Source organism: Mycothermus thermophilus, assembly GCF_041956435.1.
Source record: "Mycothermus thermophilus strain CBS 625.91 unplaced genomic scaffold VTJ04scaffold_4, whole genome shotgun sequence".
Lineage (NCBI taxonomy): Eukaryota > Fungi > Ascomycota > Sordariomycetes > Sordariales > Chaetomiaceae > Mycothermus > Mycothermus thermophilus.
Window position 1 is genome coordinate 2,775,859 of NW_027191430.1, and position 26,853 is coordinate 2,802,711.

General features: G+C 56.4%; 10 protein-coding genes across 10 annotated transcripts; 4 read left to right on the forward strand and 6 right to left on the reverse strand.

Annotated features, from left to right (window-relative positions):
• Positions 1 to 717: 717 nt before the first annotated feature.
• Positions 718 to 2,427, reverse strand: VTJ04DRAFT_6730 (uncharacterized protein; the record flags this gene model as incomplete). The annotated part of the gene is made up of 2 exons (XM_069364982.1): positions 718 to 2,078; positions 2,136 to 2,427. 2 exons carry the CDS (start codon positions 2,425 to 2,427, stop codon positions 718 to 720), a joined length of 1,653 nt encoding a protein of 550 aa, XP_069218754.1.
• Positions 2,428 to 4,299: 1,872 nt separating this feature from the next.
• On the forward strand, positions 4,300 to 4,622 carry VTJ04DRAFT_6731 (uncharacterized protein; the record flags this gene model as incomplete). The annotated part of the gene is made up of 2 exons (XM_069364983.1): positions 4,300 to 4,567; positions 4,612 to 4,622. 2 exons carry the CDS (start codon positions 4,300 to 4,302, stop codon positions 4,620 to 4,622), a joined length of 279 nt encoding a protein of 92 aa, XP_069218755.1.
• A 30-nt stretch (positions 4,623 to 4,652) lies between these two features.
• VTJ04DRAFT_6732 (uncharacterized protein) lies at positions 4,653 to 8,932 on the reverse strand (the record flags this gene model as incomplete). Its single annotated transcript, XM_069364984.1, has 3 exons — positions 4,653 to 5,523; positions 5,579 to 8,836; positions 8,889 to 8,932. 3 exons carry the CDS (start codon positions 8,930 to 8,932, stop codon positions 4,653 to 4,655), a joined length of 4,173 nt encoding a protein of 1,390 aa, XP_069218756.1.
• Positions 8,933 to 14,566: 5,634 nt separating this feature from the next.
• Positions 14,567 to 17,486, reverse strand: VTJ04DRAFT_6733 (uncharacterized protein; the record flags this gene model as incomplete). The annotated part of the gene is made up of 3 exons (XM_069364985.1): positions 14,567 to 16,088; positions 16,383 to 16,448; positions 16,516 to 17,486. The coding sequence occupies 3 exons, from the start codon at positions 17,484 to 17,486 to the stop codon at positions 14,567 to 14,569; spliced, it is 2,559 nt and encodes an 852-aa protein (XP_069218757.1).
• Positions 17,487 to 17,990: 504 nt separating this feature from the next.
• On the forward strand, positions 17,991 to 18,464 carry VTJ04DRAFT_6734 (uncharacterized protein; the record flags this gene model as incomplete). The annotated part of the gene is made up of 1 exon (XM_069364986.1): positions 17,991 to 18,464. One exon carries the CDS (start codon positions 17,991 to 17,993, stop codon positions 18,462 to 18,464), a length of 474 nt encoding a protein of 157 aa, XP_069218758.1.
• Positions 18,465 to 18,549: 85 nt separating this feature from the next.
• VTJ04DRAFT_6735 (uncharacterized protein) lies at positions 18,550 to 19,688 on the reverse strand (the record flags this gene model as incomplete). Its single annotated transcript, XM_069364987.1, has 2 exons — positions 18,550 to 19,063; positions 19,123 to 19,688. The coding sequence occupies 2 exons, from the start codon at positions 19,686 to 19,688 to the stop codon at positions 18,550 to 18,552; spliced, it is 1,080 nt and encodes a 359-aa protein (XP_069218759.1).
• A 263-nt stretch (positions 19,689 to 19,951) lies between these two features.
• On the reverse strand, positions 19,952 to 20,634 carry VTJ04DRAFT_6736 (uncharacterized protein; the record flags this gene model as incomplete). The annotated part of the gene is made up of 2 exons (XM_069364988.1): positions 19,952 to 20,280; positions 20,607 to 20,634. 2 exons carry the CDS (start codon positions 20,632 to 20,634, stop codon positions 19,952 to 19,954), a joined length of 357 nt encoding a protein of 118 aa, XP_069218760.1.
• Positions 20,635 to 20,788: 154 nt separating this feature from the next.
• On the forward strand, positions 20,789 to 21,581 carry VTJ04DRAFT_6737 (uncharacterized protein; the record flags this gene model as incomplete). The annotated part of the gene is made up of 2 exons (XM_069364989.1): positions 20,789 to 21,016; positions 21,102 to 21,581. 2 exons carry the CDS (start codon positions 20,789 to 20,791, stop codon positions 21,579 to 21,581), a joined length of 708 nt encoding a protein of 235 aa, XP_069218761.1.
• Positions 21,582 to 21,739: 158 nt separating this feature from the next.
• On the reverse strand, positions 21,740 to 23,137 carry VTJ04DRAFT_6738 (uncharacterized protein; the record flags this gene model as incomplete). Its single annotated transcript, XM_069364990.1, has 1 exon — positions 21,740 to 23,137. One exon carries the CDS (start codon positions 23,135 to 23,137, stop codon positions 21,740 to 21,742), a length of 1,398 nt encoding a protein of 465 aa, XP_069218762.1.
• Positions 23,138 to 23,962: 825 nt separating this feature from the next.
• On the forward strand, positions 23,963 to 26,683 carry VTJ04DRAFT_6739 (uncharacterized protein; the record flags this gene model as incomplete). Its single annotated transcript, XM_069364991.1, has 1 exon — positions 23,963 to 26,683. One exon carries the CDS (start codon positions 23,963 to 23,965, stop codon positions 26,681 to 26,683), a length of 2,721 nt encoding a protein of 906 aa, XP_069218763.1.
• Between the last annotated feature and the right edge of the window lie 170 nt (positions 26,684 to 26,853).

Here is a 26,853-nt window from a genome sequence, read left to right on the forward strand (position 1 = left end):
ACGGCTGGGAGAAAGGGGACATGCCTGGATGTCTGTCTGTGTATGTGGTTGGAATGAGAGAAAGGGAAAGGGGGAGTAGAGGACGAGGACAGTGTTGCCTGTGTGTTTTTCTTTTCCTCCAAGAAAATGAAATGACGAGAACAAAAACAGTCGAAAATGAAATCGAAAAAATTGAAAGATACTGAAGACAGGAGCCTCATGAGCATTCATTCACCTATAAAGCGACTTATGAATCCAGTTGCGTGACTTGGAAGTGTTTGGTGTCGATCCCTCCTCCTGAGCTAGGACATCATCATTGTTGGGACCAAGCCAACGTATACGAGATCATGCTCTTCGCTGAGCAGAGGCCTAACACATACCAAGAGAGGAGCAATGCCAGAGTCGGTAGGCCTCTTCTCATCGTACATACATCAAACATTCTATGTCTTAATTCGTCTATCTAAACCGGACACCTATTCTCACACCCTTACAAACCCAGACACCGAGGCCACTTTCTACCAAACGCAACTACAAGAGTGGTGGCTCAAGACGGGGAGACCATCAACAAGAAAAAAGACAAAATAGAAAACAGGGTATCATGACATCTCTCCAACAGGGGGGAAATGGAGGATAGATGAAGAGAAGACAAGAGAGCAACATCAAGGACAACGAAGCCAAGTAGTACTCACTCCTTGGCCTTGACTTCGTCATTCCCTTGTCCATCAGCTTTATCCTTCTTCACTCCATCATCTCCTTCTTTTTTTTGTTTTCTTCCTTACTCTTTTTTTCGTCATCCTCTTCTTTCTTTTCCTCATTACTCTGTCCCGCCTCGTTCTGCGGTGCCGGCCACACTTGAGTAAACACGTGCCGACTCTGCCACCCCTCCACCAGCTTCGTCTCGACGACCTGGCCCTCGGGGATCATTTCATGCTTTAGATCCCAGCCTGCGCGACGACAGAGCTCGGCAACCACCACATCGCAATCACCCAGCAAGTCGATGTCAAAGTTGACGTGCGACACGGGCGTGCGGCTGATGTAAATCTGAGGGATGTGGGGAGGCAAAAACGGCACGACTTCAGAAACCGGCGCGACTTTCAGGCTCGTGCCAATGACGATGAGCAGGTCAACCCGATCACGGTCGTGCTCCGTGAGGCGGCGGCCGAACTCATCAGGCAGCGGCTCACCGAAGAAGGTGATGTCAGGCTTCATGACTCCGCAGTTGGCATAGCTCCCAGAGCCGGACGGCGCATCGAATTCCGAATCCGAATTGCTGTCGTAATCTCCCGGACGGCGACGCGGCTTCTTCTCTGTGCCATCGCGGTTTACCTTGCGCTTGCGGCTATTGGAGCCGTTAGGCAAAGTGCGCCCAGGTTGTGTGGCGCAGCGGCGACAACGAGGGATCCGACCGGCCTTGATATCCGGGAAGATGGTCTCCCCAGGCACTTTGTAACCGCACTTCACGCAGGAGGCGGTGGCGAATGAACCATGGCACTGAACCAGCTTGTCCGGACGGATGCCCGCCTTCGCCTCGAGATTATCGATATTTTGGGAATAGTTGGTCAAGAGCTTGCCTTTCTCTTGAAGCAGGGCAATGAAGGCATGAGTCGGGGAGAAGCGGTTGTGGTTGGGAAGAATGTCCTTGGCGACCGAGTAGAAAATAGTGGGGTCCTCACGGAAGAGGCGGATGTCGAACACCTCCTGTGGGTCGCTGAGACCGAGGTGCTCAAGTTTGGAGTAAAGGCCGGTGCCCTTGGACCGGAAGTCCGGGATGCCGAGCGAGGTGGAAATGCCTGCGCCCGTCAAAACCATGATGTTGTTACAGCGCTTCAGCAGCTCAACAGCATCGTCAACCGAGTTATACGCCGGAAGCTTGGCGCGTTTGGACAACTCGCGGCTTAGGGCGAGGCTCAACAGGGGGTGGTAATCAGAATCATCCGCGCCCTCGAGAAATGCGGGCGGGCGAATGCCAAAGGCTGTGAGAAGCTTCTTGGCCGTGATTAAACCGGCAAATATGGTGCGCTCGCAGAACACTTTGGGGCCCACGGCGCGCAGCAGTTTGCGGAACTCTATAGCCTCTTCTGGGGTGCAAGCCTCAGGGTCTGGGGTTTGGTCAGTCAGGATGGAAGAAAGGGCAAAGGTGCTTCGCGGACACTCACCATCAGTAAAGAAGCGATCCTCGGCCAGGTCTTCGATAGCATCCTGAAAGAGGGACTCGGTCTCCCACGAGTCGCTGAGATCATTGATGTGCTCTTCGAGCTCATTCAGTGGACGGCGAGACGCGTCGACGTCTTCAGCATCATCAACATCGTCATCGTTGAGATTCTGAAACGCACGCTTCTCGTCGTAGTCAACAACATTTCTGACCCGGGTGCTAGGCTTCCTTGTATTTTGCGCCGTGTTGGTCGAGCCGGTCTTGTTGCCAGACGCACGGCCTGATGGATCGCCCATTTTGTATGTGCAACAAGACGCGATGGTGGCGCGAACTGTTGGTGGGGGGTTATGGTGTTTATATAACGCGTCAACAATTGAAAAAGTCTTGTCGCGACAAGAGAATGATCTCGATGAAATTGAGTGAAGTCGTGAGCAAACAAATGATGAAATGACAAACAACTAGAATTAAAAAAAGGCAGGCCGACGAGGGAAAAAACGAAAAGAGAAGAGAAGCCTAGCCAGGTGCAAGCAACCTGGTAGGTGACGAAGGTCTTCAAGTGCCACGGATGTGAGGATGGTGGTGGAGGAGTCGGGCCTTGATGAAGCGACTTCTGACGTGGCAGGAGTCAAAGATGAGTAGAAGGTAAGAGTTGGGTTGGTGAGTGAACGGAGTCTGGGGAAACCGCCCGTGAAGACAGGGAGGAACCTATCGCAAAGACAGTTGGCGCGGGCCTTGGCAGTCCGGGGCGGATGGAGGGAGAGTGGAAGAAGATCGCGGTGAGGTCCAGTGGTTGTGTTGACAAGGAAAGAGAAGAAACAGGGGAAAAGAGAGATGCTTGTGTTTATTCGGATAAAAAGATCAGGTACGATCAGATCTCGCTGATTCCCGCTGTCACGAGCGCGAGTGAGAAAGGCAAGGACGACCTGGCGGGAGAAGGCAACTTCTTCGGCCCAAATCTGCCAATGACTTTTAACCCGGAGATCCCCGGGAAACAACAGAACAAACTCGTCGTCGAGAGGCAAATTTCTGCATTGCATGTATGTACAACCTGAACCTTAAAAGACTCTTTGGTTTAATTCAGTAAGGGGTATTGGGTTTTCTCGACTGTCAGCATAACTCAGTGATTTACTACAGCAGACGAGTATCGCGTGCGAAGAAGCCATCAACGGAGAAGCAAGGCATTCTGAAATCCAACTCCTTCTTTTTAGTTGGCCTCACTAACGAACAGTAGGCAGGCTCACCTCGGCATTGTATTCTACAGGACTCCGAAATATGGGTACTCTAGGCAACTCGATTCAACCCACCATCAAAGCTACTCCGTACACGCCTCACGTCAACCGAGCTTACCTAGCCAGAGCTGCCATGACCATAAACCCAAATGACACGACAACTCGACCATGATGATATATGTAACTATGCCATGGATGACACGCTCGAGGGTTGCGGGGCCATCGAAGCGCCAGCATCAAGCACCACTCAACATCAGGGGCCAAACCTGTGCGACAGTGAAACACTCTCCGCAGCAACCCCCGACCAAGAACTCATCACAACCACTCGCTTCACATTAAGTGATGCTTGAAAGACTCAAAACCATTCGACACAGCCTCACAGTATCCCCGCAAGTCTTAACGCAACGTCCAGCCTAATCGTCCCCCAATGTTACGAAGCATAACCTTAGGAGACAGGAGCTTGGCCTCCGAGCATTTAGTCTCTCAAGGAGGTAACCATAGGTGACAGTGCATCTCCCCCGGGCCGAATCAGTACGCCTCAACCAAAGCAAGGAGGTTCAGCTCTATGAAGCGGATGCAGGACGCCCAACTAACCTAATTCATGATATTAGGTGAATCCGATAGGAACGCCAAAGTGGTTGATGACCACAGCCACAGACGTGTGTGTGTAACCGCCCACGAGGCCTACACCGGTTGATTTGCTTGTTTGTGTGGCAATTTGTTTGCCTTCTCTCAACTGGCTCCGGGCGGCCACCCAATACTCGACACAAGACGCATCAACGGAGCTCTCACAGCCCGACAGACAGAAACACATGGGAAACAATTGAGCTAGCCCACTATGATACTTCGACTTTTCTATTCCGTCCCGCAACTGTCACTACACTACCCTAAATACTTCCACCATAACTGCCACAAACAAAACGAGACCTAACAGCCACAATGTTGAATAGGTATCTGGTATGCAATGGTAATGGAATCTATCTCCACCGAACGCCACAAGACCCAGTATTACTACCCCCACAAAGAAAAATGCCAAAGGAAAGAAGAAAAAGGCGAAGAAATAAAATTGAAGGGAAAGAAAGAAACAACGCCGACGCCGACGGGGGAACATTCCCCAATGCACTACAGTCCAACGTAGCCAATGTGCGCCACTTTGGCGCCCAGGGCCCATCCATCCCAACCATCCATCCGTCCATCCATGATTTCAGTATGTCTCCGTCTTTATACAAGGCTATTGTACAACATGGACAGGTGTGGTATGACGATGAATGCCGCCCCCGGCCACCTCAGCCCTATACGCTAGGGCCGCCCCTCGCAGATGGTGACGCTCCCCGCGGCTGAGGCTGGCGCAGGATGGGGACTTCCTGCTGGACGATTGTGTCGTCGCTGCTCAGTTCCTGAGGTTCCGGGACGATTTGGCTGCTGAACATGGGCTGTGGGGTTTGGTCGGCCGTGGTCCGGAACTGGTCAAAGTCGGGCTCAACATTGCGACGGTCGATGGGCGACCAGCCGACGCCGACGCCGGCAGCCACGATACCCGTCATGATGGTGGCGGCGCCAAGGGCGCTGTTGGAACGGGACCGGGTGCTCTTGCTGCGCTGGCGGCCGGGCGTCGCGCCACCGCCGATCGAGTTGAAGCTGTTTTCGCGGGTCGGGGTCTGAGGAATGCGGTGAACTGAGTTGGACCGAGAGTGCTCGCGGCTGTGAGCCGGGCTCCTGCGAGCATGGAAGGCCTCAACCGGGTGGCGAACGGCGAACTTGAGATTGTTCAGGCGGCCACCCTTCACCCTCTTGAGCCAGGCAAGTTGATCATGCAGTTCAGCCAGAGGCTCGGGGAAGGCGGTGTAAGGAGCCTCTTCATCAGAGACAGTGACCTCGGGAGCTTTGACAGACTTGCGCTTGAACGACTCGGGAACCAGGCTGGAGATAAGCTCGTCAGGAATAAGGCGAATGATGACGCCAACCGGGATCGAAAGGAGGCCGAGGACGATCGCAACACCCCACATCAAGGGGGTCTGGCCCTCCTTCGCAATGCGGAAAGCGTCGCCGCCGACCATGACGATCAAAACTTGTCCACCGCACATGATGGCGCTGATTGCCAAGAAATAAGGGTTCTTAAGCATGCCCTCAAAGATGTTGAAGTTGTTGTCAAGACGGCGGTTGCTGTCATCAAGTTAGCCAACTGAGTTATGTGAGAAGTGTCTCGATCGTTACTTACTTCCACTGGTTGAAGATCTGCATCCACACGAAGGTGTTGAAAACAAGGGTGTTAATCTGGCTCTGCGTGATGTCATCGGGGCCAGGCAGGACCTGGGCGCCGCCAAAGTAGATGAGGAAGGTAATGAGCAGCTGATAGATGGCCTGGCCGATGATCATCTTCCACATGGTGACCGAGATGATGGAAGAGCCCTTGCGCTCAGGCTTGCGCTCCAGGACACTGTCGTGCGGAGGGTCGGTGGCGAGGGCCAAAGCCGCAAGAGTATCCATGATGAGGTTCACCCACAGAAGCTGGACGGCCGTCAAGACGGAGGTCTGCTCGGCACTCTGGACAGCGGACACGAAGGTAAGGACCACAGCCGTGACGTTGACTGTCAGCTGGAACTGAAGGAAGCGCTTGACGGCGTCATTGACAGCGCGACCCCACTTCAGAGCCTTGACAATCGAGCTGAAGTTGTCGTCCATGAGAATGATGGCAGAGGCCTCCTTGGCGACCTCGGTGCCGGCGATGCCCATCGAGAAACCAATGTCGGCCATTTTGAGGGCGGGGGCATCGTTGGTACCATCACCAGTGACAGCAACCGTTTCTCCCTTCTCCTTGAGACGCTTGACCAGGATGCGCTTGTCCTCGGGGCTGGACCGGGCCAGAACGTGCAAGCGCGGGATGATAGCATCTTGCTCAGCCTTGGTCATGTTCCGGAACACAGGACCCTCAAGAACGACGCTGTTGGGCTGGAGAATGCCGCAGTCAGCCGCGATAGCCTCGGCGGTGATACGATTGTCACCCGTGACCATGCGAACGACGACGCCGGCCTTCTGGCAAACACGGACAGCCTCGGGAACACCAGGGCGCAGGGGATCCTTGATGCCAACCATGCCGATGAAGGTCATGTTCTTGAAAATGTCCTCGAAGGCGATCTCGTCCTTCGGAGCGCCCATGCGAGGGCGCGACGGAGGAGGCCAGTGGTCAAAGTCGCGGTAGACGAGGCCGATGGTGCGCAGCGAGTTGCGGGCGTACGTCTCGATGAGCTTCTTGATCGTGGAGCGGTTCTCACCAGTCAGGGCAGCCGAGGCGAGGTTCCCAGACGGATCGCGGAGGATCTGGGTGCATTTTTCCAAGACAATTTCCGAGGCACCCTTCACGAAAAGACGCGCCTTTCCGTTGGGGAGCTGAATGACTACGCCCATGCACTTGCGGCCCGAATCGAATGGAATGAGGTGCAGCACCTTGGCGTTGGCCCTCTCCTCACTGACGGGGCCCATACCGAGGTGCTCGCGGGCCAAGATGAGCAGCGCCGTCTCTGTCTTGGATCCGATGAAAGTCTGCTCGCCGCCATCCTCACCCTCGAAGGCTGTGGAGTTGAGAGCGATCGACTTGAGAAGCAACTCCTTCACTTCCGGGCTCAGGGTCTTGACGAGCTCCTGGGCGGTGGCTTCGACCTCCGAACCAGTTCGCTGGTCGGGAGTCGTTGTGGTGCCGAAGCGGTGTGTCGTACCGATCGTGGCAGCGACCACCTGCATCTTATTTTGAGTAAGAGTGCCAGTCTTATCAGAGCAGATGGTAGTGGCATTACCCATGACTTCGCAAGCCTTGAGGTGGCGGACAAGGTTGTTGTCCTTGAGCATGCGCGTCGTGGCAAAGGCGAGAGCCAGGGTGACAGCCAGGGGGAGACCCTCGGGGATGGCGACAACCACGATGGTCACGACAACAATGAATATCTCGATGAAGTGCTGGCCCTTTTCGGCAGGTGTCAAGGGAGCGTATTGTTTGAAGAGTTTGACGATAAAGATGATGAAGAGGACGATGAACAGGAGCAGGGCAGTCGCACCACCCAGCTTGGCGATGTGCTCGGCGATGACGTTGAGCTTCGATTGCAGAGGGGTGATCTCGGGATCCTCATTGAGGGTCATCATGGTCTTGCCGTAGCTCGAATGAATGCCCGTTGCCGTGACCATGAACTTGCCAGCACCCTCCATGACGCGCGCGCCCGACTGGATGAAGGGGTCCATGCCCTTGAGAGACTCACCGTTCTCAATGGCAGCATACACCTTGTCGGCGTCCTGCTTGCGGATGATATCCGACTCACCCGTGGCCTGAGACTCGTCGCACTTGACACCAAAGCCCTCAATCAAGATACCGTCCACAGGAACCATGTCACCAGGCTCCAGGAGAAGCACATCGCCGGCGAGAACGTCGAACACGGAGATCTCCACCGTCTTTCCGGAGCGGATGGCCTTGACGAGACGGTCCTGCTTCTTCTTGTTGAGCCGGGCGAACTGGCGTTCCTTTTGATAGTCATTGAGAGACCCGACGAAAACGACGATGAGGATGGCGACGATGATAGCAACACCCTCGATCCACTCGACTGAAGGGTCGGTGGGGTCGTGTTCCTGGCCGAAAGTTTGATACAGGCCGATGGCAAGGGAGATCACGGCAGCGACGGACAGCAGGATCAGAACCTTGTCGTTGTACGTGATCCACATGAGCTCGAGGAGCGTCTTGCCCTTTTTCTCGGGGAGCCGGTTGTCGCTGAAGACGCGTTTCCGTGACGAAAAGGCCTCGGTTGCCGAATCATTGCGCGTTGAGCTCGAAGTTTGGCTGCTCGGGGACCCGGGCTGCAACCCTTCCTTGGCGGCGTTCCGGGAGGTGGCCTCTTCGAACGAAACAGTGCCGGGTAGTGAAGTCTCGTCGACGCTCAATCCTGTGTGGCGGTTGCTGCGCAGACCCTTCTCGATGCCCTTCAGGCCGCCAAGCTGGTAAAAGGCGGCGAGACTCTTGGGGTCAAACATCTTGCCCAAGTGGCCAGGAGTGAAGGCAAACGGATTGTCGTCCACCTTAAACTCGTCCTCCTTGCCTTGGTCGGGCTTGAGGGCGTTGGGATCGTTCATGATCTGCTCATGCTCTGTCTTCCCAACAAGACCCTTTTCGGCGAAAGACGCACCAGTGACGGTGCTCTCGCCTTGTGATGATGCGATGGACTTGGCATCGTCAAGTGAATTCTGGCGCGAACGCTGCGAGTTGGGAACTGCGAGAAAGCCTTGGCTCGGTGCATTTCCACGGAAAGATAATGGGCTGATGACGTTGTGTGGACTTGTTGGCCGACTGTCCTTGGCCTCGACTGAAAGACTGCGCTTGTGAGAACTCGCGGGCTCGTCCCGGCCCTCGGCCGCAGAAGACGAGTGGGAAGCGACCGGCGCACCAGACTCGACATTCTGCGCGGCTCCTGCATCCTCGGTGTTGTCAATTGTGATGGTGGGCCTGGAAGACATGGTTAGGATCGATCTCAAACGTTGTGGAAGAAAAGGCGTACGCTCTGGCCCGGCGAGGAGCAGAATCACCCTCTGTGCTTGCCATCGTTGCGAGGCAGCGGGTTATTGCTAACGGAGATTTCGACACCGCCTCCTCTCCTGAGGCAAACTCGGCTCCCTCGTCTCTGGCGGATTCGCTGTGGCGAGGCTGCGGTTCCAAAATCCCGTGTCCCGTCGACGCAGGTGTGGGAGCTGGGATGGAGGCGAACGTATCCGTCTGAAAAGGTGTGCCTTATCCAGCCACGAACCGGTCGCGGTCAGCCACCAACCAATTCACGAGTCAACGTTGCCCGGGTGTGTTGTTGTATTGAGGCCACAGGGCGGAGCGGTTGGGCCAACGGTTGACCGTCGACGCGCGCGATTGGGATGAGTTGTGTTTATGAAGACCAGCGATACGCCATTGACATGTCAGAGAATTCCGAGGTACGGGGTTGCAGGAAGCAAGAACAAGCGGCGACGGGTACAGGAGCGCGACGATGTGTTTGAGATGGTAACATGGAGTATAGTTTGCTCCGTCCCTGGGGTAGCGCCTTGACTCCAGGAGAAAAGAGGACGGACAACCCGGCCATCAGAGTTGCATCAAAGCGTGAGCGGCTGCAAAGGGGGTTTGCGAGAGGCTGTGCAACCAGAGCCAATAATCTTTGACCATCTTCTCTCGAAGCAACAGGGGGGCTGCCCATTTTGGCGCCCTTTTTCTGGCAAGTGGGAGGACCCTGGTCCCTTTCTCCTTTCTTGCCTGTATTGCCGACTTTGTACCTGTCCGCCGACACAAACGTTCTGGAACCACGAACGCCTGCACGGTGGGGAAGCTTTTGATGAGCTATGATTCCACGATCCTACCCCGTGCAGCTCTTCTGTGCGGCGTTGTCCGCCCCTTCTGGGGTTTCTGGAGGGATGAAAATCAATGAGAGGACTGTGTTGGTAGCTACATTGCCTACCAATCAAGTTGACCGTTACCTTCCAGGCAGGTCGAGCCGACCGAGCGTGGAGATGAGCAAGTCAGGAAACGTTCATCCCATCGATCTGTATTTGAGGTGCCGGCCACGCGCATTGTCCGATGTGGATCCCAACCTGGAAGCAGGAAACGTTGAGCCCAGTCTCGACTAATTACGAGTACTTACGAGTACGGCAATGTCCGGGCTGCCATCTCTGCATCAAAGCAGGACAAAACACTTTTATCGCGGTTTATGCTCTTTTTGGAGGAGGTGAGAATCCGCACCGAATCCTAAATCGTATATGTACACAGTACATACTTCGCCGCTGCCTTGAGATTTGGTGTCTACACCGTACTATGGAGTACGAAGTAAGTATGTGCGGCTACACCTCCCAATCTCCCAACCGCCGCGCTGCAAGTTTCCCTCTGATCACCAGGGCAAGTCTGGGCGATTGGGTGCTCTGTCGACTCCTTAGGTACTACATGACCCTCTCGATGCCCGATGGAACGGATGAGAACTTGGAATGTTTACCGCTGTTGAAACAATCCAACCTCGAGGAATCCGTCGTAGGCGCAGAGTTGCATTCGCTCGTCGTCCGCCTGTTTACCTTGCCAAAACCATGATGGACGGATCCGCCATCGAGAAACTGGCCGTTTGTGGAGCCCGATGGCCAGCCAACTTTCGACTCCATCCAAGAAACAAAGCTGGCATAGCACCTTGGTTTTTGGGACGACGCTAGAAGCGTTTCAATGTCAACGGCAAGACGATAACGCCATCTATCTCAGCCTCTCTGGAGCACTGCAAACTCTGCGACACCACCAGCCACCTGATCGCGGCTCACCATCCATTGGAAGTGCCTGTGATGCCTCCTTCGGCGTCTCACTCCCAACACAAGCCACGCCGAACAGGCCGGCCCCTACAGTCCGGAGCTGCTCCGCTCCGCTAGCCATTGCAGCGGGGTCCGAGCGCCGACCCCGACCAGCAGACTCAAGTCTCACTATCTGCCGCTCTGTTGCACCGAAGGAGGACCCGGTTCCATGAAACACCTGCACGTGGATTGTGATCGTGTCGGCGCGGAAGGCCAGGCCGCAGTGCGATCAACTCCTGATGGTAGGTTTTACCGCGATCGATGTCGATTTGGCGATGCTTCGCCGTGGTTGTGGTTCACCTCGTCTCGGCTAGTCCTTCCCTCGAGTTCTCAAACAGGGTCGAGGTGGTAGATGAAACAGGTCGACATCTGTTTCATGAAACAAAGCTTGGAGCCCCTGGCGGGGCTCAACCGCACACCACGAACACCTGAGGATACGACGACTTTGACCACATTCTCCATCACCATTCCCGACCTAGGTGACTATCGTCAACGGAATTGTCGATGGATTCGGTTGTGGTGATGAAACGAAACAAACCTGACGAGCGCTGTTATCACATCCCCACGGACCGAATCGCGCAGATGTCAGTGCAAAGACATCGAGAAAGGAAAGGCGAGCCGGGGGTAATGGCCAACCTCTTGGTATTTCTCGAGATCGAGTATTCCCGTTGCACTTCCAGTCCACCCATGATCGGCCGTTCGCAAGAGAAACTCTGATCGGGCCTGGAGGATGTCACACTTGAGTTGCCACAAGTTCTCCCCAAACTGCTCAGCCATGGCAGTGCCGTCGATCTTCTGTCACGACACCACTTCATCCGAACTCATGGCAGCCTCCCTAGCCAGTCATGGACTGAAACTCGCCCAAAGGCGTACAAGTAACCATGATCTACGTGCTTAATCATCATTAAGCTCGGCGATCTGAAGCTGTCAAGCCTCTCTCCCTAATTCTTGTCTCAAGCCGCAGCAGCTCCTCCCTGTGTCGATCCGGCACCCGAGACAGCGGAAGTTCAAACTGGGCCGTGGCTGAGTTGTCGTGGAGCGTCTCACATCTCTCTCCCTGTTTCTTGATGACGGCTGGCAATGTGCCCACTGAGCAGGCGCAATCGCGGCGATAACGGTCTGCCTTGTCTCACATCTCGACCGTATATATGGCATATCTCAGTGATCCTCGTCTCAGGGTACATCCTGGACCTTGCTGGCCTGAAAGTGTTTCCCGTCTTGCTGGGACATCTGGTGATGCAAGGCGGAGCTCTTTTCTGTCTACCCAGCCGCGCGGCGAGGCATAACATCTTCCGCCAACAAAGGCTCGACGAGTGGTGATACTGCCGCCTGTGTGAGGTTCTGTGCTACGAACCTAGCACGCAGCCACCTGCCACACAGAGTGAGTCACGCACTTCACAGCATGCAATGCCCTGACTGAGCATGTAAACGTCCCGTGCTGTATCTACAGTACTACTGGTGATCTGTCTTCTTCCCGTCCATTCTGATCTACACGGCAGTGCAATTGTTACCCAATGCCTTCCGGAGCTTCCCCGAACTGGCAGGTCAACATCATTGCACATATTGCCCTGCAGAAAGGCTTCAGACAGGTCTAGATGCCCGACTCATTCCCACGGCAGCTCTTATATGTCGAATGAGTCAGTTAATTTTGGTTCACTGGCTGATCACGAGCACGCACCAGATACAGTCCAGTCAAGTTCAGGGCGTTGCCAATTACAGACATGACCGTTACTCGCACTTCTTGTGGTGTTGTATTACTGTCAGACCTGCACGTGGCCGGTGTCTTGTCTTCCATTGGCTACAGGCTTCAGATCTGGGGATCGCGGATCGAAGGGTCGGAGCCAAACTTACATAGTCATCAATCTTCCTCATCGAGATGCCACAGTGCCTTTCAGAGTGGAATCTGCCCAATACAGGTCATGCCAGACTTTCAGGCTGATAGCTCATTCCGGTCTCACAAGCTTTATGATGATGAACTCGGCATCCCAGTTGCCATGTCATCCTGATGTGGGACTGCATTTAAATGTATGAACGTACTTCTCTCCATTCAACCAACAAGACATTGTCTCGGCTGTTTGGTATCGCCCCGCTGACGTCAAAGCCCAGGGATGCTGTCCGACCCGGAAGCGGCATTTAAAATTACAAAAGGCATACCAATGATAACACAAACAACTTTGTAAACAACACATACTATTTGCGATTAAGTACAACTTTGTGTCTTGTTCCGGACGATGCTGAGCCCTCCAACCCCCAGAGTCACGTATCTAGGCGTAACTATGTCTCCGCAAACGGTCCGCTTCAAAGCTCGTCAGCGGTACGCTAGTTGAGGCAGTGCAAGAAACAAACACCGAGAGTTGGAAACTTTTCCCCGGGGTTTGCATCGGATGAGAGGCTTTCCGCTCATAGTTTGAGAGAAATAAAACCTTGCCAACATCTCTTAGCGTTCATCGTTGCATGTTCGCCCCAGCAGCTCTCAGCTATTGCGTCGTACCTACAATATAGACACATACGATAATTCAGGTAGGGTATGTTCCCCCTGTTGACGGTGTGCTTGCCTCAAAGAGTAACTGGACGACTTTGCCATGACTTCGCCGTGAACATCTCAGATGGTCTACTGCGACAGCGGAAAGAGGGGAAGGTGGAGTTATGAGGCAGTGCTGCTCATTGCAACGTGCACAAGTGGGAGTATGTGTTTGTACTATGATCCTAGAGGATGGATCTTGGTAGTGTGGAACTTTGTTTGTGAGTCTCACGCAGCATTGTGATATCATGTGGAAGGTGACTCCATTTTTGAATATGACCATCTAGATCAACTGATGAACCAGCTTAGCGGCGCAGTATCGCAGCGGAAGGCCATGAGAGAGATGATCGAATTTCGTTGGGTTACGAGTATTTCATGTCAACTTCAGCCATACTTACGTATGCCAAAGAACATACTTGATGTTCACCAGACACATTTTTACTCCTGAAGGAAAAAAACCATCCGAAACCGGGACACCACGCCGGCTACTCGGCTGCGTACCCAGGTTACACGGCATTTCCCCCGTTCCGAGCTGCCGGACATGACATTCCCGATCCGGAAGCTTGAATTCCATTGCTCGCCCACGCACGTCTAAGCCTCAATTCCATGCGACGACACTTCCAACTTCCATTCCACTGCTTGCGTCCTGCACGACATACCACCGCGGTGACCAAGGATTTGACTGTGGCCACCGTTTACAAACTTGGCATGCCAGGGTACCACATGCACAATTTCAAGGTAAAAAGATCCCAGTCTGATCATAAGTCCTCGAAAGGCAAGAGCACCTAGACAGGCATCTAGACCAGGTGACACGAGCAACGAAAGAGCCTCAGCCACGATGGATAACACGCGTCCTGTCTTCTCTCCGGCCTTTCGGCCCCCATGCTATACGCGCGGGATATTCGGATGTGACATAGAACCCGCGTAGCCGGGGGTGTGTACGAAGTACTACCAGTAATTCAGCTGAGTGATCAAATCTGATAATCTCTGTCCGCTGTATGTGTAGCCACAGATGGACAGGATCATGTGCTCTCTTATCAGATCCGATTCGACCGAACAAGCAACTAGTAGTGATAGGTAAGCATTTTCTCATTTGCCTTGACCGATGAAATCCGCCTAAATTCTCTTGTCCCCCGACTAGTTTATGGCTGCGCCTCTGAGCTATCGTCACCGAATTTTCCATCTTCTTCCTCCGACCAGGAGACCCAAATCTTTCCACCGGAGGAATAAGATCCTTCTCCTCCAGCCCGGTCAGATGCCTATTGAAGAACCGAGCGGAGAAACACATCCTGATCCGTGCTGAACAGCACAGCCTGCCGCCATCGCAGCATCCACATCCACCCCACAACAAACAACTCACCTTCGTCCCAAATCCACCTCCCGAACCAGTACCATCCCATCCTCCTCACCTCCATCAACAGCAGCCTCAGCCCCAGTAACAAACGGTGCCACTCCCTTCCTCACAACCCCCTCCCAAAATCCCTTGACCACCCCCTCCGCCTCGCCCTTTCCGGTCTGCCTAAAGTCCGGAAACGCGTTCACCTCCAGAAGCCACGCCTTACCGCTCGCGTCGACCAAAAAGTCCAGGCCATACGCCTCGAACGCTTGCGGCAGGGGCTGGAAGTGGATGGGCATCCCCCGCGCGGCGGCCTCGAACAAGTCGCCGGTGATAGTGTAGATTTGGTCGAGCAGGCTGGCGTGCTGGGATGCCGGCAAGGGGAGGGAGGCGAGGCGGTGGACGAGGGATTGTTGAGTTTGCTGTTTCGTAGCTGAGTCGTCGTCCAAGAGAGCGGTCTGCAGGCAGGTGTTGGTGAGGTGAGCGTCGAGGTTGTCGTTAGGATTTTCTCCGTCGGCCCTCGCGGCGGGAGACCCGGGGGCTTGGTACGGCTTTGCGGCGAACAAGGCGAGCATGTCACGGTAGACGTAGACCTTCAGGCTGCCGACGCAGAGGACGTAGGTGCGGATGTGGAACTTGCGGTTGTTGAGCTCAGGGAGGAGGAGGGGCGGGTGAATGTAGGGCTGCGCGACGAAGTGCCGGAGGTGGGAGGTCGTGATGTAGTTGTGGTCGTCTTCCTCCTCGCTGCTCCCCTTACCGGCATTGTTCTGGCCATTGTCATCTTGCTCATTTTCATCCTCCTCTTCCTCCTCATCACTTTCCACCTCCCATCCATCAAATATCTCCTGCAACTGCTCCATAGTAGCAAACAACCTGATCCCCTGTCCTCGGTCACTCATGCTGGGCTTCAAGATCCACCATTGCACATCCGCGTCCCTTCCCTCCGCCAACGCTTGGTCGTTCTTCTCCATACTGTCGCGGAGATCAAACGCCTCGACGAGGGCGTCGTCCAAAAATTCGGCATAGTCGACCTCGAACGACTCGGCACGCTTAACATGCGCCGCGAGCGCCGACTCCGGGTGCTTGGCGGCCCAGTTTTCGACAGTTGCTGTGAGAAAGTGTTTCCGGATGAGAGCTTTGCGGATAATGTAACTGTTGATGAGGCAGGTGGTGGGGTGCTCGGCGGCGTAGGAGAAGTCGATAGCTTCGTATGGCATGATTTGGAGGACCTTGCCAGGGGTTGAATCGTCCCCATTGCCCTGATTCTGTTGCTGCAAGAGCTCGGCCAAGGATAGCTCTGGTGATGATGCCGACCAGGTCGAAGGCGGTTGAACAAGCGTATAGCTGTCTTTCGGCAGGATCGACTCCATGGCTGACAGGATCAGGGGCTGCACGTAGTCATCGGCATACTCAACTACCGCATAAACAGGTCTCTGCGGCTCCCTGCCCCGGATGGCGAGTTCTTGCGATTTTTCTACCTTGGTGCTTCCATCCGCAGCCTTTTGAATGTCGACCCCAAACGTCGAGCTCCTAGGGGCACTTCTGTACAAGAACCGGTCGTGAGAAAACATCCCGCATGAGCCCAAGCAAGGGAGAGGGCCACAAGCCGGGCAGGGTCTCGGCGGACCGGACGGGAGGTCGAAGGGTTCGAACGAGTAGTGGTTCGTCTATTTCTATGACGCCTGCTCTCTTCTATGGATCTTCCGGGTTTTGATTACCGACCCAAGTGAGTGGCCGGATGGATGGATAGATCACGACCGGCTATGAGCTCCGTCCCGTCCCTGCGCCAGACCCATTTTCAAGCCCACAATACAAGGCCAGAAGATTGTCACTTACAACTTCAACTCGGTGCCATGCAAGTGCGTGGCCGTCTGGAAGAAGTTGGCCTTGAGCGGGGTGACGCTGCGAAGGGAAAACGAGTCAGCAACGATCCCAACATCATCAAACGACTCCCAGAAGCCAAACTCACCTAGTGTGCCCCTCCTTCACAGCCCACCCATCGTTCCCCGGCCCGGCCTCATCAACACTCTTGTACACATCCGCGAACTTAGGCGTCCACTTGAAGTGCTTATGAGTGTGGCACTCATGCTGATGCTGCGACTCCTCCAGCCCCTCCTCCGCATAACTCTCCTCCTCGCGGATTCTCTCCTCATCCTCATCCTCCCCATCCACACTCCCGTCCACCTCCGTAAAGCAGCTCCCGGGGCCCCAATAGTTCTGCAACATGGGCGTGAACAGCACTTTTCCTTCCTCCAACCCTTCCAAGAGCGGCACGTTCACACTGTACAAATCCACGCTCCCATCGCTCGGCCAATCCCTCACCAGCGCCTCGATCACCTTCACGCTCTGCCTCGTCGCCTTCTTGATGATCTCGGTGTCGTGGTTGCGCGAGAAGAAGGCGTACGACAGCGCGATGGCCTTGTGCCGGCACACGGCCGCCTCCAGGGCGCCGCCCAGCGTGCCGCTGCTCAGAGCGAACACGGCCGTCGTGTTGCGCCCGTAGTTGGGCCCGCTGACGACCAGGTCGACGGGGCCCCGGTCGCGGAAGAAGTGGTACAGCCCGATCTGCACGCACGAGGCCGGCGTGCCGTCGACGAGGATCCATTCCTCCACGCCCTTGCGGGTGCTGGGACGGGCGTGGGTTGAGCCGTGACGGGGGCCGGTATAGCGGCGGGTAGTGTTGTTGGCGTCGCCGCTGTTGTTGATGTCGTCATCATCCACCAAGCCGGCAGCCGGTGCTGAGGGAGGCGGCGGACGGTAGTACAGAGGTTTGACGGTCTGGCCGATCATATGGGCCTTGCCGATCCAGGAACGTTGGGTGTGAGGGAGGCAGACCGAGACGGTGTGGCCATGAGCCTGGAGCTCTCGAACGAGAGAATGGACATAGGGTGACGAGGTTGGGGACGGCGGGCCGTCATCGTTCACTACGAGGATGTGCATGTTGATGGATGGTGATTATGGTGAAAGATCTCCAGTCGGGTATTGAGAGGCTGGTGTGAACACCGAGTTCTCAGGACAATCCTTGGTAGAGGCTAAGTGGTGAAGGAAGAGAAGAGTGAAAGCCCAAGGAAGACCGGACCAGACCTGAAATACTGGGTTACCAGCACTGTCGGCAGCAGTTAGAAGAGCCTCGGATGGATTGAGCACGGGTATTTCGTCCCAAGTGCTCAGGTACTCGCAAGATCACGGGAACGATGGCAGAGCTTAGCTTGGAGGTTCCAATGCTGGGCCGAAGTAAGTGGGAAGTGGATAGGTGTGTGCCCCTCTGTTGACGTTTGGATTTTTCCCTTTTGTGTCTGCCGGCCGGGCAATCCTAGGGGCGAGGAGGGGGCGGGGGTGGGGCTTGACCGCCGGGGCCGAGACCGACAATCCATGGAGACATGATGTTAGTGGCAGATGACGCGAGCCATCTACGGGATCCGTCCCCTCTGACACGAGAGACGTATGTGTGGCTTCACTCGAAGACAAAGCGGACAGGACCTCGGGACGGACAGCTCGAATGTATGGCTGCGACCACTTCTGATGCATTACTGTGGTGCGCCGTGGTTCTGCCACGACGGCAAGCTAAATACACAAACAATGGACAACGCAACCCTCCCGTCATCTTGGTCTGTTCTCATTTCCACGACCCAGAAAAAAGAATCACATCTTCCTCCCGTTCAGCACACAACGACTCCGCCATTCCATTGTGCATCGCCATCTCGGACTCGTCATGAATCGACCCAAGAGTTGAGTCAACAGATCGCCTCGACTCGAATGACGGTGAATACTCCAACAGCCCAAACATCTTTCCGAAACCGCACGAAACCATTTCTCCAGATAGAATGCACACCCAACCCTATTTGCCGACCGAAAAAAACAAATCAAGCAAAAACAGAAAACATCAATGTAGTCGCCCGACGACTCAATGTACTCTAACCATTCCTCCCAAAGTGACACGCCATGACTACCTACTTGATACAACTCCCGAACCGCAAGATTGAAATGAACCAACTGGCCTTAATTAAGTACGGGTACGCTTGGCCCCCACCGCTGTGAGCTCGTCTCCAGGCCGCTTATGGCCGGCGGTCTCAGCAGTGGCACCGCCCTTGGTACGACGCCAGCTGTCAAACGGACTGCGCTTAGCAGCCGGCTTGGCCTTGGGCGTCGCGTCGGCGGCCTTCTTGCCACTGAAACGCGTGGTGCGGGTCGTAGCCGGCGGGGACGCGGGAGCGTACTTGGGCGCCTGGGGAGGCGTGCCGGGAGTCTCTTGGACGAGCTCACCCGGCGTTTCGGGCTTCTCCTCGAAAGCGGCATGGACGTGGTCCTCGATGTCGGTTTCTGCTTCTTCGTCTTCGAGATTCTTGTCTTCCTGGCTGGCTGTCGGGAAGAGAAGACGAGGCTTGATGGACGAGCGGGTAAAGTGCCGCTTGGTCGGTGAAACTGCGCCTTCGAGACCGCCCTCGCCATCGTCGACGCCATCACGGCGGGACTGCTCCTCCACGTCGGTGAACTTGCGGAATTGCTTCTTGCCGCGGCTGGAAGAGAGTTAGTAAATTAAAAGCGTTACCTTGCACGAGTGGTAGGAAGAACTTACAAAACAATCAGCATTCCGTCTTCTCGACGAACAGCTTCCTCGAGGGTGACCTTGCCCTCACCCGGAATCGTCACCAAATTGCGCTTACTGCGGCGCCTGGGAGGCTCGGGAGGGGGAGCCGAGTTGCCGGTGACGTAGAACGGGTTGTCGGGGTTCGTGTCGATTTCGGGGATGCGCTCATGAGAGTCGGTGAAAATCTCGAATGACGTCTCAGCGATCTCGCCGCTGTAGAAGCTGTCGGGATTATTGGTCGGAGAAGCCATCTTCTTAGGGCTCTTGACAATCTCTTCATCGTCGTGGAAGAGGTTGCGAGCGACAGACTTAACCTTGGCAGAGACCTTGTCGCTCGGCGGCTTCTGCGGGGTCTTGGCTGGTGTAATGAGCATTCCGGCGCCAGCTGTCGCGCTCCTGCGACTCGAATGGGATTCCGACTTCGGTGCAGGCGAAAGACCGAGAGCAACTGCTGCGCTGGCCGCCGACTCGACGGTGAGAGTGCCGGAAGCTTTGCGCGAAGAATCCATAGGAGGCTGGCGCTTCTTCTGAGGCGAAAGCGCAGGCGTGGCCATGGTGGAAGGATAGCGTTTCTTGGTTGACTTGGGCGAACCAAGAGAATGCTGTTGTTCTGTTGACTTTTCCTTCCTGGGAGGCGGGGACGGTGTGCGATTTGCGCGGCGCGCGATTCGTGTGGACCTGCGGGGGGAATATGGTTCGTACGAATCATCAAAGGCACCGTGTTGTGGTGCGGGGGGTGTGTGTGGTCTTGCAGAGCGACCGCGAGTAGGTGTTGTAGGAACCAGAGGCTCCATCGTGTCGGCCATTTTGGCAAACTTCAATCGGTTGAACCCAAACGGACAATTGCGGGCCCGCGCTGCAAGCCGGGCACGATGCGAACAATAACAAACACCGGAAGATGGTCGCCGGACAAAGCGACGCGTCGAGGTTTGGCCGTGCAACCGTCTGAAGACGAGAATGAGCGGATGGACCGGACAAGCTGCGCGACGCACGAGTTTTCTCGCAAACTCAGCGGTCGGAGCAGATTAAGGGGTCGATGTCGGCCAATTCGCAATCCGTTGAAATCGGCACCAGGCGACACTAAAAAAATATTTGAGCGGCCGGGTGCAAGAGTCGCTGGGGCTGTCGGATTGCGGGTGTTGCGGTCTGAGATGAGTAAACAGGGAGAAGTGATGACAGAGGATGAACGGGAAGGAAACGGGGAAGAAGATGGAGACGAAGGACGGGAGTTGGGGAGCAATGGCTGTTTCCGCGTGCATGCCAGTCCATCAGAGCATGACCAGCCTCCCTGATTGGGTCCCAGCCTAACCCTTCCCAACCTCCCTGTTAACCCTCGCTAACCCTGGTCGCCCCGTTAATGGCTCGACGCGAAAACACGAAACCCCACAATTTTCACGACGCGTCGTGCTCTTGCCAAGACCACAACCGGGCCCCTCCCCCTCCAATCCGCACGCAACAACACATCGTCGCACCTTGCAGAGTCAACAAACACAACGTCATTCCGCAGGGCTGCCCACCTCGGCCCCTGAGACAGCCTCACCTCCAAGTGAAGCCCTGTTCCGCTGGCTCGGACACGTGCGAACAGGACATCGATTTCTGTTTCTATTTTTCTATTTCGAGCCCAAGACATTGCTCTCCCTCGGGTGTCCACACCATGGCAGACGACCTCTACAGCTCCGACCGCGATGAGGACCTCTCGTTTGCGTCGCCGCAGACCCCGGTTCCGGGTCGGGCCAAGAACCCGACCAGCTCCGATGCGCGGTTTGACACGGACGAGGCCCGCGAGGCGGCACTGCGCAAGGAGCTGGAGGGCGTCCGCAAGATCAATGAGGTGATTGAGGGGTTAATTGGAACGTTGGAACGGACCAAGGGGAACATGAATGTACGTTATTACATATACTCTATTCCGGCATACCATTTGCAGATAGACGTTGTAGAACTAACTACTCCCACTCGTAAACCACCAGACTGTACACAACACCGTCAACAACGCTTCCACCCTGCTCAACACATGGACCCGCATCCTCTCACAAACCGAGCACAACCAACGACTCATCCTCAACCCACAATGGAAGGGCGCCACCCAAGACCTTGTCGAGATGGAGGCCGAAGCCCTACAGAAGCAGCAGGAAGCTGAGCGGCGGGCGGCTGAGGCGGAGCGCAGGCGGGAAGAAGCGCGCGCCCGTGCCGAGGAGGAGGAGCGTAGACGTGCGGCTGGTACGGCGACAACCTCAGCTCGTGGGACTGGCATTGGCCGTGGTGCCTCAACACGGGGGAGGGTTAGGGGATCGTCGTCATCATCGAGGGGCGGACTCGCGTCGACGTCAGGCCATAGTGCTGATACCACGTCGAGCAGCATCTCCAGCTCAAGAAACGCGTCGGGAATAGGAAGAGGAGGATTCGGGTACGGCCGGGGAGCCTCAAGGGGTCGGGGAGTTAATCGGTGAAAGTACTCCGGAAAGACAAATGAATGGAATTATGAATATGACGATGCCATCCCCTACCCGAACGCCGACCCAAGCCGTTCTATCCGTCCGTCCAAGCCCGGCTTGACGGACCGGAGACAAATCCAGGATACAAATCCAACAACAATATCCACCTCCTTTCAGGTCTTCTTCTTGAAAAAGTCACTCATTTTCTTCATCCCCCTCGTATCCACCTTCATCAGATTCTTGACTCCCCGACTCATATTCGCCTTCTTCGCCTTCTCCTCGGCCTCCTTCTTGCGGCGCTTCTCGGCGCGCTCGTCCGCCTCCTCATCCGCATCCCGCTTGCGCGAGAAGTCGGCCGCCCTCGCCGCCGCCGCCTCCTGTCGAAGCTTGGCCAACCGCTCGAGGTACTCGTCCAGCGGGGTAAAGTCTACCGCGTCCGCGGCAGTCCCCTTGGCCAGTTCGGCGCGGAGGGCTTGAGCAACGGAGGGCGATACGCAGCTCGAGAGGATGAAGTCGAACGCTACCCGCAGGCGCTGGAGAGCGGCGACTTCTTCCGGGGCGTTCATCGCGCTCGCGACGGCTTCCGCTTCATCCTCCGGGGCAACCGATGTCGCCGCCGTGCTGGCAGCGCTGGCGGCAGACTCGCTGCTCGCAACCGTGTCAACGGACGAGTCGCTTGCTTGCGACTCTCCGCCGCCGGACACGGGCGTCGCAGCGCCGCTCTCAGACCCATTTTCCTTGGCTGCTGATGGCGCCGCAGCACGTGCAACCTTCACCCCCAGCACAGGAGCCTCCAACGCGCGTCGGACGAACCGCTCTTCCATACTGGCGGGCAACTTCCTCTTCTTTCCATCTCGCTGCTGCTGCCCCTCCCCATCGGCGCCAATCATCCTCCGCGCCTTGCCGAACAACTCGCCCAGCAGCTTCGCCTCGTTGATGCGGTACATATCCTCGTCGCCCGCCTGGACGACGTCGCAGACGGCGCGCAGCCGAGACTCGACTATCCTGCGGACGGGCGCGGAGGCGGTAATCAGGCTGGCCAAGGGGTTGTCGTTGGTGTCTGACAGACAGGGGACGGCGTCGAGGTGATCGTCCAGCGACAAAAACATGCGCTTGTTCTTGGTGGCCGACGAGGAGGGCGGCGCGTCGCTCGCGAGGAGCGCCGGGAGGAGGAGGAAGAGCGGGTCGTAGGGCGTCGCGACGTAGAGGTCGGGGGATTGGGTGATTTGCGCTTGCTGCTTTTGCAGGTCATTTTCTGAGGCGGCTGGCTGGAGGAGCCAGCTTCGCGGGGCGGCCTTGGGCGGGGAGATGGCTGTGAATTCGAAGAAGCCGGCGGAGGGGCAGACGAGGAAGCGCGCAGGGCGGTTGTAGCGCGGGTGTTGGAGAGTGAGGATGCGCGCGGAGGGAGAGGCGGATTTGGGGAGGACGAAGAGCTTGGGAGGGTTGGGCGTTTCAGTGAGAGTGTAGACAGACGATGAGGACGATGAGGTCGTTGATGTGTTCTTGTCCCCTGTGTTCTTGTCGCCCTTGGCCGTCGATGACGCGCCTTTGGATGAGCGCGTTCGAGCCATAGTGAAGAGTGGCGCTGCCAAATTCTGTTTTCGTTAAGGTACTTAGGCGTGATGGTGTCCAAGAAATAAGTAAATTGGCAGATTGTATACTCAACTTTCACCTGGATTCGGACATGTGCTGGTGTTGATGGCACTTGGACTGCGTCCTGTGCCTCGTCCAAGCACTGAACAAGAAATCAATTCCAGGGTTAGAGTAAGGGTTGGCTGGATGCCAAGACCATTCCCTGAGCGCAACGCGACTCGACGCGTCCTGACGCGTCTTTCCCCCCCTGGAGAGTGTAATTTCAAAATTTACCATACCACCAACGCGCTTCAAGTCAAGCGCGTCTCCATTCCGCGCCACTTTCCTTCCATCTTTCCCTTCGCAACTGTCCATTCCAGGTTGTCCGCTTCCCGCACCCAACCAACCATATCGAGCAAATCGCAAATCTATACGCCTTATCGCTTGACTGTCGCAAGATACTCGGCGAGATCTCACAACCGGCTGTTAGCTGGGTTTTCGGTGCAGTCTTATAATCTTTTTTTCGCCGATGCGCCCCTGCAGCGTCTTGGTTGCTGTGTTGTCGCACATGTCGCGCATTAATTGGTTGTTGTAGCGCGAGTACCCTGGCACTTGCAGCCGCGCTCACCAGCGACAACACCACCACCGCGCTGTTACTCTTCGGTCTTTACCTTGCCTCACCGTTCTACCGGGTCGGGAAACAAACTACCGACTTTTGTTTCTTTTTGGCGTATTTTACTTGGTATCCTGTCACCGCCCCGATCCTCACATCGGTCGAGTGAGGGGCACTACGCTCCCCAGACCAGCCCAGTACTATCGACACCATGGCCGCCCAATGGCCGCCAAAATCACCCCACGACGTGCTCATGATGAGCCCGGGTGGTCGTGAAAAGCTACGTCGTCTCGCCGAACAGCAATCCTCACCTACCGCGTCTCCGACCCGCTTACGATCCACGCGCTCTATCCCCGCAATCTCGACTCGCGGCGAAGATGACCTGTTCGACGGCATGGATGTGGACGACGATGAGGACGAGGAGACTCTGCAGCTCAAGCTACAGGCCATCCAGGCCAAGCTCCGGCTCAAGAAACTCCAAGCCGCGAAGGCCTTGAAGAAGGCGACGGCAGAATCACGGCTAACAGGGCCCGGCACAGACTCGGCCGACTCGGGCGGCAAGGGCGAAGTTCCCTTTCAGGCCAAGCTGGCGACCGTGGCCGCCGTCCGGGACCGGATAGAACGAGACGCATCTAAGGATCTCGTCCAGGTTCCTGCGTCCCCCGTCCGAACCGGCCGCTCCAACTCCGATGTTCAGACGTCGCCACAGAGGGTGCTTCTGGGTATCGACAAGGGCCTGAAGGGCGCCGATGTCTCCCTCAAGCGCGCCCCAAGCCGGACAACCATGAACTTGTCGCGCCAGAGCGATCGTCCTGGTGGCTATCTCCGGCGAACAAATTCGACACTGAGCTCGTCGCAGGAAATCGCACGACCTGCATCCACGCGGCCTCTGAGCTTCAACGAACGCCTCGCCCAGGCACGGTCCGAAGAGACCGCGCGACAGGAGAGGAGAGAGCGGGCACAAAAAGCGCGGAGCACAGGGTTCACTGTTACTCGGCAAGAAATGGAGGAGTACAAGGCGAAAGCCCAGGACCTGCCTGAACTCCCCCCTAAGCCGCAAGAATACACGAGAGAGCAGGTGCTGGCCTCGATGGGGAAACCCCTGGGCCACACACGAAGCAACACCGAGCCGGGTCTGAGATCAACCCAGCCGACCTCGGCCACCAGTTCTTTTACATCATTCACCGGAAGCCCTGGAGGGTCTGAGCCAGCGATAGAGCCCTACTCCGGATTACAACTCTCGAAGCGGATTCTCCCGCATAATGTGCTGGCGCGCGCCGTGTCGGGCAAAAAAATCTACCTCCTGAAAGACCTGCTCCGCCAGATCAAGGCTCCCGACTGGTGCTTTCCTGATGACGAAGTCGACGTGGTCGTTTTCGCCATTGTCGCCACAAAATCGGAGCCTCGCAACCACAGGCCCGGTCCTGGAGGCGATGGGAGGCAGCAAGACCGCGGAAAGTACATGGTGATTACACTGGTCGACCTCGAGTTCGAGGTGGAGCTTTTCCTCTTCAACTCGGGATTCGATCGCTTCTGGAAGCTGACTGCAGGCACCGTTGTGGCCATCCTCAACCCAAGTATCCTACCACCGCCTCAAGGACGTGAAGCCACGAACCGCTTTGGCCTTGTCATCAACTCAGACGCCGATACCATTCTCGAGATTGGTAACGCCCGCGACATTGGTTACTGCAAGAGCATCAAGAAGGACGGCAGCTACTGCAACGCTTGGGTGAACGCAAAACGGACCGAGTTTTGCGAGTTTCATACCAACCAAGCCGTGCGGAAAGCTCGTAGCTCCCGCCTCGAACTGAGCTCTACGGCCGGGTTCGGCTCCGACGGCGGCCCACGCTCGAGGGTAGCCACCGCGGGCCGGCGGCTCCAACAAGCTTCGGGCGCAACCGCGGGGGCCCAGTATGACCGGTTTACACAGAGCCAATATTTCGTCAGTTCCGGGCTCCGTGGGACCGACCCGGACGACGAACGGCTTACCGGTATTGCCGACCGCAAAGAACGCGAGGAGGCCCTCAAGCGCCGTCTTGCCCAGCGCGAGAAGGAGAGAGACATGGCGCGCCGCCTCGCCGAGGCCGGGACGGGAGCAGGGAGGGAATACATGACGCGTGCAGCCACGCGTACCTCGGCCACAGCCGCCGGCAGCGGGTCGGCTTTGGGATCTAGCTTCTCCTCTGCCGTCACCACCACCTCGTCCTTCTCTTCCGCCATCCCATCCTCTTCCGCCGCGACCTCCGCGTCATTCTCCTTCGGACACGACACCCAGCAACAGCAATCCCAACAACCCCCACCAAGGCGAGACGCCCGGGCGTTAGGTCTCGTCGGCCGGCGAGGCGCCGACCAGCCCAAAACCAGTCTCGCCTCGGCATCAGCGCCAACATCATCTACAGCAAACGGCGCTACCGGGGCAATTAAGCGCAAACGTCCCGAATCATCAGGCTCATCTACCACCACCGCAACTACCACGACCACCAACAACAACCAACGAGCTCCACTAGGCTGGGGTGCCGGATTAGCGAGCAAGCTGGCGCGGATGCGGGAAGGCGAAAAGCTGGACGGCACGCGGCCCCGCGCGGGATCGGACGGGACCACGACCAGCGATGCATCCGCTGGCGGGGAACGGCCACGACGAGGGCTATTCGGCGGCCGGGAAGTCCCCGTTCTCAACCCCGCCACGTCCTCCTTGTCAGACAGCGCTGCTGTCTCTGCCCTTTCTCGTCGCGGAAGCGAGGATGGAGGGCGGTCGCCCCAGCGTCGCGATGATAAGTCGCCGGTTAGGAAGAAGACGAGGTTCCTAACGGACAAAGGAATACGGGAGGCGGGCAGGGAGAGCTTGGGAGAACCCCTGTCGGCGGCGGGGAAGATGAGGAGGCAGGTTGTACTGGATTTGGATGACGATGATGATTTGATCGTTGTGCGTTGATGGGATGGTGAGGTTTGGGTTTGAGGATATAGATCAATCAGTGTGTCGGCGGTCAAGTATTGTTTTCGGTGGTGTTGAGAGGACTCTGTCAGGTTGGCTGGGCTGGCTTTCTGGCTTGTGAGAGGCAAAGCACAAACGGTTTTTGGTTTGGCGGGAGTGGATATAGACAA